The sequence below is a fragment of the Pristiophorus japonicus genome, chromosome 7, assembly GCF_044704955.1.
Source record: "Pristiophorus japonicus isolate sPriJap1 chromosome 7, sPriJap1.hap1, whole genome shotgun sequence".
NCBI lineage: Eukaryota > Metazoa > Chordata > Chondrichthyes > Pristiophoridae > Pristiophorus > Pristiophorus japonicus.
Window position 1 is genome coordinate 13177799 of NC_091983.1, and position 9414 is coordinate 13187212.

A 9414-nucleotide genomic window follows, 5' to 3' on the forward strand; every position below is an offset into this window, starting at 1 on the left:
TAGGGAATAGGCTATTTTAGATCTAGTATTGAGCAATGAGAAAGGGTTAATTAATAACCTTGTAGTAAAGGTGCCCTTAGGGAAAAGTGACCATAATATGACAAAATTTTACATTAAGTTTGAAAGTGATTTAGTTAAACCCGAAACTAAGGTGTTAAATCTATACAAAGCAAGCTATGTAGGTATGAGGGGAGAACTGGCTACGGTAGATTGGGAAATTACATTGAAAGATATGACGGGAGACAAGCAATGGTTAGCATTTAAATAATTAATACATAATTTACAACAAACATACATTCCTTTAAGGCACAAAAACCCACAGGGAAAGTGGTCCAACCGTGGCTAACAAGAGAAGTTAAAGATAGTATTAGATCAAAAGAAGAGGCTTATAATGTTGTCAAAAACAACAGTGAGCCTGAGGATTGGAAGGAGTTTAGAATTCAGCAAAGGAGGACCAAGAAATTGATAAAGAAAGGGAAAATAGAATGAGTGTAAACGAGCAAGAGACATAAAACCAGACGGTAAAAGTTTCTATAGGTATGTAAAAAGGAAAGGATTAGCAAAAGTAAATGTGGGTCCCCTACAGGCTGAGACAGGAGAAATTATAATGGGGAATAAGGAATAGCAGAGAAATTAAACAAATACTTTGTGTCCGTCTTTACAGAAAAATCTCCCGGAAATAGTGGCTTACCAAGGATCTAGCGAGAATGAGGAACTGAAAGAAATTAGTATTAATAAAAAAATAGTACTGGAGAAATTATTGGGACTGAAAGTTGATAAATCCCCTGGACCTGATGGCCGTCATCCTAGAGTTTTGAAAGAGGTGGCTATAGAGGTGATAGAGATAGTGGATGCATTGGTTGTCACTTTCCAAACTTCCATAGATTCTAGAACGGTTCCCGCAGATTGGAAGATAGCTAATTTAACTCCGCTATTTAAGAAAGGAGGGAGTTAGCCGGACATCAGTAGTAGGGAAAATGCGAGAATCTATTATTAAGGATGTGGTAACAGGGCACTTAGAAAATAGTAATAGGATTGGGCAGAGTCAACACTTATTTGTGAAAGGGAAATCATGTTTGACGAATCTGTTAAGAGTTTTTTGAGGGTGTAACTAGTAGGATAAGGGGGAACCAGTGGATGTGGTGTATTTGAATTTTCAGAAGGCATTCGATAAGCTGCCACACAAGAGATTATTGAACAAAATTAGGCTCATGGGATTGGGGGTAATATACTAGCATGGATTGAGGATTGGTTAATGGACAGAAAACAAAGAGTAGGAATAAACGGGTCATTTTCGGGTTGGCAGGTTGTAACTAGTGGGGTGCTGTAAGGATCGGTGCTTGGGTCCCAGCTATTCACAATTTATGTCAATGATTTGGATGAGGGGACCAAATGTAATACAGGTTGAGCATCCAAAATCCGGAGTTCCGAAATTCGGACTGTTCCTGAATCCGAACACCGGGCCGATCCGTGGCGGGGTTGTCCAGAATCTGGAAAATGCTCTGAAATCCGGACATTTTTTTTTTATAAACGATTACCGCTGCGAGTTGGGCCTACGGAGGGGGAAAAACAATCCCCAAAATTCCAAAAAATAAAAATTCACAAAACCCTTATCTACTAAATTGCTGAAAAAGAATTTAAAAATAAAAACTTCAACGAACCTTTTTTACAGGTCTTCAATGCAGGTTTTTCCTGGCCGCCGACCCCTGACCCGGAACCCCAACCGAGCCTGGAACCATCGGGCTCCCCAGGCTCCGCCACCTGGCTCCTCCCCCCAAGGCTCCGCCGCCACCCTCTCCATCCCCCTTCCCTTTCCTCCCCACCACCCATCCCTCTTACCTCGGCCCAGACTTTTCCGGATTCAGGACGTCGGAAAGACGTTCCGAAATCCTGATATTCCCGAAATCCAGAACGGCCTCGGTCCTGAGGTTTCCGGATTTCGGACGCTCTACCTGTATATCCAAGTTTGCTGATGATACAAAGCTAGGTGGGGATGTAAGTTGTGAGGAGGATGCAAAGAGACTTCAAGGGGATAGAGACAGGCTAAGTGAGTGGGCAAGAACATGGCAAATGTAATATAAGCAAAGAAATGATTAAATAAACCATCTTCCTACCTGTGTGAAAGTGCTTCAGGCAGGCCTTTCGGGACCAGCACCAGATTTACAGGTAGGTGGCGTTGGGTTGGGTCGGGTCGGGGAGGGGAGGTTCGGTTCGGGTCGGGGGGGAGAGAGAGGGAGAGAGGGGGAGAGAGAGGGAGAGAGGGAGGGAGAGAGGGAGGGAGGGGGGGGCGGAGGGAGAGAGAGAGAGGGAGGGGGGGAGGGAGAGAGAGAGAGAGAGGGGGGGAGGGAGGGAGAGAGAGAGGGAGGGAGGGAGGGGGGAGGTCAGGTCGGATCCAGTCCGGGAGCGGGAGTCGGGTCGGGTCCAGTGGGGGGGGGGGGGGGGGTCGGGGGGCGGGAGCGCGTCGGGTCCAGTCGGGGAGGCGGGGAGCGGGAACAGGAGCGCGGGTAGGGTCGGGTCCAGTCGGGGGGGTGGGGAGCAGGAACAGGAGCGCGGGTAGGGTCGGGTCAGTCGGGGGGGGGGGGGCGCGGGTGTCGGGTCTGGTCCGGAGGCGGGGGGGGGGGGGGGGGGGGGGAGCAGGTGTCGGGTCTGGTCCGGAGGCAGGGGGGGGGGGGGGAGCGGGTGTCGGGTCTGGTCCGGAGGCGGGGGGGGGAGGAGCGGGTGTCGGGTCTGGTCCGGAGGCGGGGGGGGGGGGGGGGGGGGAGCAGGTGTCGGGTCTGGTCTGGTCCGGAGGCTGGGGGGGGGGAGCGGGTGTCGGGTCTGGTCCGGAGGCGGGGGGGGGGGGGGGGGCGGGTGTCGGGTCTGGTCCGGAGGCGGATGGGAGGAGCGGGTGTCGGGTCTGGTCCGGAGGCAGTGGGGGGGGGAGCGGGTGTCGGGTCTGGTCCGGAGGCGGGGGGGGAGGGAGCAGGTGTCGGGTCTGGTCTGGTCCGGAGGCTGGGGGGGGGGGGGAGCGGGTGTCGGGTCTGGTCCGGAGGCAGTGGGGGGGGGAGCGGGTGTCGGGTCTGGTCTGGTCCGGAGGCGGGGAGCGGGTGTCGGGTCTGGTCCGGAGGCATGGGGGGGGGGGGCGCGGGGAGCGGGTGTCGGGTCTGGTCCGGAGGCAGTGGGGGGGTGGGGGGGAGCGGGTGTCGGGTCTGGTCTGGTCCGGAGGCGGGGAGCGGGTGTCGGGTCTGGTCCGGAGGCATGGGGGGGGGGGGGCGGGGAGCGGGTGTCGGGTCTGGTCCGGAGGCATGGGGGGGGGGGGGGGCGGGGAGTGAGTGTCGGGTCTGGTCGAGGGGGGGCGGGGGAGCAGGAGCTGGCCGTGGGAGGAGCCTTATTCACGCAGCCCCAGTGAGGCCATTCAGCCAGGGCTAGGGGCTGCGTGCTTCGGGCCCCTCCCACACAGTTCGGCGCCTGGAGCTACTGCACTTGCGTGCCCACTGTAGCGCGCATGTGCAGAGGTCCCAGCACGGTTTTCAGCGCAGGGACCTGGCTCCGCCCCCCCACAGCTCGTGCTGGCTGCGCCGAGGGCCAGAGGACCTGCAGGGAGGTGGAGAATACCGAGGATTTTTTTCGGCGCACTTTGTGGCGCAAAAAATGGGCGTCCAGGTCGGGACTGCGCTGTTCTAGGTGCGTGTGGAAACTTGGGCCCATAATGTGGAGAAACATGAAGTTGGCCACCTTGGTAGGAAAAATAGAAAAGCAGATTATTTTATAAATGGTGAGAGATTGGGAAATGTTGGTGTTCAGAGGGACCTCGTGTCCTTGTGCACGAACATGCAAGTGCAGCAAATAATTAAGAAAGCAAATGGTATGTTTGCCTTTATTACAAGAGGATTTGAGCATAAGAGTAAAGACGTCTTACTGCAATTATATAGGGCCCTGGTGAGACCGCACCTGGAGTATTGTGTACAGTTTTGGTCTCCTTACCCAAGGAAGGATATACTTGCCATTGAGGGAGTGCAACGAAGGTTCACCAGACTGATTCCTGGGATGGAGGAATTGTCCTATGAGGAGAGATTGAGCAGACTAGGTCTATATTCTCTAGAGTTTAGACGAATGAGAGGTGATCTCATTGAAACATACAACATTCTTACGGGGCTTGACAGGGTAGATGTTTCCACTAGCTGAGGAGTCTAGAACCAGGGGTCACGGTCTCAGAATAAGGGGTCGGCCATTTAGGACTGAGATGAGGAGAAACTTCTTCACTCAGAGGATGGTGAATCTTTGGAATTCTCTACCCCAGAGGGCTGTGGAGGCTCAGCCATTGAGTATATTCATTGATAGATTTTGATACATAGAGATTGATAGATTTTTGGATATTAAGGGAATCAAGGGATATGGGAATAGTGCAGGAAAGTGGAGTTGGGGTAGAAGATCAGCCATGGTCATATCGAATGGCGGAACAGGCTTGAGGGGCCGAATGGCCTACTCCTGCTCTAATTCTCATGTCCTTGTGTTATTATATTGCACCTCAGTTTATTATTCCCTCCTCCCTCCTCAAACTTTACTGTATGGATGGGATCATCATCATACGCAATCCCTCAAAAAGGAGGAAGACTTGCTTCCACTCAAAAGGTGAGTTCTCAGGTGACTAAACAGTCCAATATGGGAATTACAGTCTCTGTCACAGGTGGGACAGACAGTCATTGAGGGAAAGGGTGGGTGGGATTGGTTTGCCACACGCTCTTTCCGCTGCCTGCGCTTGTTTTCTGCATGTTCTCAGCGACGAGACTTGAGGTGCTCAGCGCCCTCCCGGATGCTCTTCCTCCACTTAGAGAGGTCTTTGGCCAGGGACTCCCAGGTGTCCATGGGAATGTTGCACTTTATCAAGGAGGCTTTGAGAGTGTCCTTGAAACGTTTTCTCTGCCAACCTGGGGCTCGCTTGCTGAGTAGGAGTTCCGAGTAGAGTGCTTGCTTTGGGAGTCTTGTGTCAGGCAAGCGAACAATGTGGCCCACCCAATGGAGCTGGTTGAGTGTGGTCAGTGCTTCGATGCTGAGGATGTTGGCCTGATTGAGAACACTAACGTTGGTGCGTCTGTCCTCCCAGGGGATTTGCAATAACTTGCGGAGACATCGTTGGTGGTATTTCTCCTACGATTTGCAGCAGCCAGCGGTGTGCAACGGCCACCCCATGTTAACTCACGCACAGGCATCTTCCACCCTTCAAAATGAAGTTCGGGACCTGGAACGTCAGGACCCTCATGGACAAATGGACAATTTCAACAGCGACAAACCGGAACACTGCAACGCCATCGTTACCCGGGAACTTAGACGCTTCGATGTCGACATCGCCACCCTAAGCAAGACCCAACAGGCAGGGGAAGGCCAGCTCAAAGAACAAGGTGGAAAGGCAAACCAGAGAAAGAACGCTGCCTCCACGGAGTCGGTTTCGCCATCAAGAACGAGCTGGTTGGCTGCCTCAGAGATTCCCTCTGCGGGATTAGCGAACGTCTCATGACTCTCCGACTCACCCTATCCTGGAACCAGTGCGTCAGTTATCAGCGCATACGCCCCAACACTTGACGCAACAGATGAGGCCAAAGAGGGATTCTACTCCAGCCTCGAACAATCCGTGTCCTGTGACCCTACGGACGACAAACTGATCCTCCTCGGCGACTTCAACGCCAGAGTCAGTAAGGACGCAGACCTCTGGGGAGGCGTGATCAGCAGAAAGTAGATAGGGAAAACCAACTCCAGCGGTACTCTGCTCCTGACAAAATGCCTAGAACACGCCCTTGGATGGGAACATATTCAGAATGAATGGGCGCAGGAGAAGTGAACTACAGACCAGCTGACACATCATGCGAGACTTGAGTTGGTTCCTGTTCTAAGGCATAATACAACAATGAACCTGAACTTTTTCTTGACACTCTCAGCACAATAGCCCAAGTGAGCCTATGCTCTCAACTGGTCAATTGACAGATTAATTTCACAAGTGGATGATGGTTTGATTATTCCTCCAGACCCAAAGTGTCTGGAACTTGTACAGTGTTTCTAATTGACAACTGGAGATGAGTCAGCATTGATTCATGTCTGGGAAAGAAATGCTTCTGAATTCATTTGCCATGATCCCAGGATGCTAAAAATAAAGCAATGCCAATTTTGATAATCCCAGTTTACTTGCAAAATGTGGTTCTTGGGCATCAAATAGTGTGTGCCCCACAGTTAAGCTCAACTGTCAAGTTAGATATTGCATCCAAAGCCAGCCAGCTTTTGATTCAAACCCTACCTCTACTGAGAAAATAAAAAGAATTGTATTTATATGGCACCTTTCACGACCACTGGATGATCCAACCAATGAAGCACTTTTGAAGTGTAACCACTGTTGTAATGTAGTAAACACGCAACCAATTTGCGCACAGCAAGTTCTCACAAACAGCAATGTGATAATGACCAGTTAATTTGTTTTAGTGATGTTGATTGAGGGGTAAATACTGGCCAGGAGATAGAATAATTACTGGACCGAGTAAGGGATTTGATTGCATGAATTGCTCCATTATACTAGGGAAATCATGCTTGACAAGTCTTCTAGAATTTTTTAAGGATCTAACTAGTAGAGTGGACAAGGGAGAACTAGTGGATGTGGTGTATTTGGACTTTCAAAAGGCTTTTGACAAGGTCCCACACAAGCGACTGGTGTGCAAAATTAAAGCACATGGTATTGGGGGTAATGTATTGACGTGGATAGAGAACTGGTTGGCAGATAGGAAGCAGAGAGTCGGGATAAACAGGTCCTTTTCAGAATGGCAGGCAGTGACTAGTGGGGTGCCGCAAGGCTCAGTGCTGGGACCTCAGCTCTTTACAATATACATTAACGATTTAGATGAAGGAATTGAATGTAATATCTCCAAATTTGCAGATGACAATAAGCTGGGTGGTAGTGTGAGCTGTGAGGAGGATGCTAAGAGGCTGCATGGTGACTTAGACAGGTTAGGTGAGTGGGCAAATGCATGGCAGATGCAGTATAATGTGGATAAATGTGAGCTTATCCACTTTGGTGGCAAAAACAGGAAGGCAGATTATTATCTGAATGGTGACAGATTAGTAAAAGGGAAGGTGCAACGAGACCTGAGTATCATGGTACATCAGTCATTGAAAGTTGGCAAGCAGGTACAGCAGGCGGTGAAGAAGGCAAATGGCATGTTGGCCTTCATGGCTAGGGGATTTGAGTATAGGAGCCGGGAGGTCTTACTGCAGTTGTACAGGACCTTGGTGAGGCCTCACCTGGAATATTGTGTTCAGTTTTAGTCTTCTAATCTGAGGAAGGACATGCTTGCTGTTGAGGGAGTGCAGCGAAGGTTCATCAGACTGATTTCCGGGATGGCAGGACTGACATGTGAGGAGACTGGATCGACTGGGCTTGTATTCACTGGAGTTTAGAAGAATGAGAGGAAATCTCATAGAAACATACAAAAATTTGACAGGATTGGACAGGTTAGATGTAGGAAGAATGTTCCCGATGTTGGGGAAGTCCAGAACCAGGGGTCACAGTCTAAGGATAAGGGGGAAGCCATTTAGGTCCGAGACGAGGAGAAACTTCTTCACTGAGAGAATTGTTAACTTGTGGAATTCTCTACCGCATAAAGTTGTTGATGCCAGTTCATTGGATATATTCAAAAGGGAGTAGATATGGCCCTTACAGCTAAAGGGATCAAGGGGTATGGAGAGAAAGCAGGAAAGGGGTACTGAGGTAATGATCAGTCATGATCTTATTGAATGGTGGTGCAGGTTGGAAGGGCAGATTGGTCTGCTCCTGCAGCCAATTTCTATGCTTCTATGTTCTAATCCAACTAATTCTTACTAGCAATGTGTTGCTATGAATTCTTAAGCAAAGAACCCAGGAAGCAAATACGTTCTGCTTACCTTGTGTTGCTTCCACATGGCTCCCAGCGCCTTCACTTCGTGGGTGGCGTGCTTGCCTTCCTGCAGGCACTGGTAGCACACGGGCACCTTGCAGTGGGCGCAGTACATGCTGTGGTTCTCCAGCTCGTGCTCGGTGCAGGTGGAGGTCTTGCGGGGCGGCGGCGGCTTGTTGGCGACGCGGCCCTGGCCCTGGCCGGGCGGCAGCAGCCGGTGCTTGGCCAAGGGCCCGCGGGCCGGGTGGCAGCGCCGTTGGCACGGCTGGCAGTAGAAGACGTCGCACTGCTCGCACAGCACGGCCGCCTCGAGCGGGCTGCGCTCGCACAGCTGGCAGCTGGCGGCCGCCCCCGCCGGCCCGGCGCCCACGCCGCCCCCCTGCCGGTAGCGGCCGACGATGGCCTCCAGCAGGCGGTTGCGGGCGAAGCCGCGGAGGCCGCGCTCCTCCAGCAGCGCGCTGCGGTGGCACTGCGGGCAGGTGAGGCAGGCGTGGCGGAGCGGCGCCAGCGGCGGTGGGGCCGGCGGCGGCGGCGGGGCCGGCGGGAAGACCCGCACGCCGTTCGGCGACTTCTGGCTGGGGGTGGCCGGCGCGAAGCTGGTGTACGAGCCGTAGCCGCTGTCCGCCTCGCTGTACACGCTCATCTTGTCCAGCTCCAGGTAGTCGTAGTCCGAGGCGGCCGAGGCCCGCTCCCGCTCCCGCTCCCGGGGCGGCGGCGGCTCGGCCTCGGGGGTCTGCACCAGGATGGTGCGAGCGCACGGCAGGCACACGTTGTGCGAGCACGGCAGGATGATGGGGTCTCGGTAGAAGGAGCCGCACACCGGGCACTTGAGTTCCTCTTCCATGTCAGCCATGCGGCGGAGGCGGCGGCGGCCGGAGAACGGCTGAAGAGAGTGGCGGCGGCGGCGGCGGCGGGGAACGCGCGGCTTCGGGCCGCCCGACAGCACCAGGCGAGGGGACAGCGCCGCCGCACACTGCGCATGTGCACACTCCTCGCGCGGTCTCTCTCCCCCCCAGGGCCGCGTAATGCGCATGTGCGCATCCTCGCTCTCTCGTTGCCCCCGCAGGGCCGCGTACTGCGCATGTGCGCACTCCTCGCTCTCTCTCTTCCCCCAGGGCCGCGTAATGCGCATGTGCGCACTCCTCGCTCTCTCTTCCCCCAGGGCCGCGTACTGCGCATGTGCACACACACACACACTCTCTCTCTCGCTCTCCCTTTCCCTCTGCCCCAGGGCCGCACACTGCGCATGTGTACATTCCTCTTCGTTTCCCCACCCCTCCCTTCAGGGCCGCGCACTGCGCATGTGCATATTGCCCCGCACCGCTCGCAGGGACATGTAGTCTGTTACTCTGGTGGCCAAGGTGAGAACAGAAAGACAGGCTTGTCTTTCTATAGCGCTTTTCACGACCACCGGATGTCCCACAGCATTTTACAGCCATCGAAGTACTTTTGAATTGTGGTCACTGTTGTAATGTGGGAAACGCGGCAGCCAATTTGCACACAGCAAGCTCCGACAAACAGC

At 53.3% G+C, this 9414-nt stretch overlaps 1 protein-coding gene across 2 annotated transcripts in view; it reads right to left on the reverse strand.

The window, feature by feature from the left end:
• LOC139266737 (E3 ubiquitin-protein ligase TRIM9) overlaps positions 1-8848 on the reverse strand; it is an 83853-nt gene extending 75005 nt beyond the window's left edge. For both annotated transcript variants that reach the window (XM_070884327.1, XM_070884326.1), the window contains exon 1: positions 7900-8848. In XM_070884327.1, the coding sequence (XP_070740428.1) occupies positions 7900-8745 (846 nt within the window). In that variant the 5' untranslated portion in view covers positions 8746-8848. The remainder of the gene's footprint in view (positions 1-7899) is intronic.
• Positions 8849-9414: the final 566 nt, after the last annotated feature.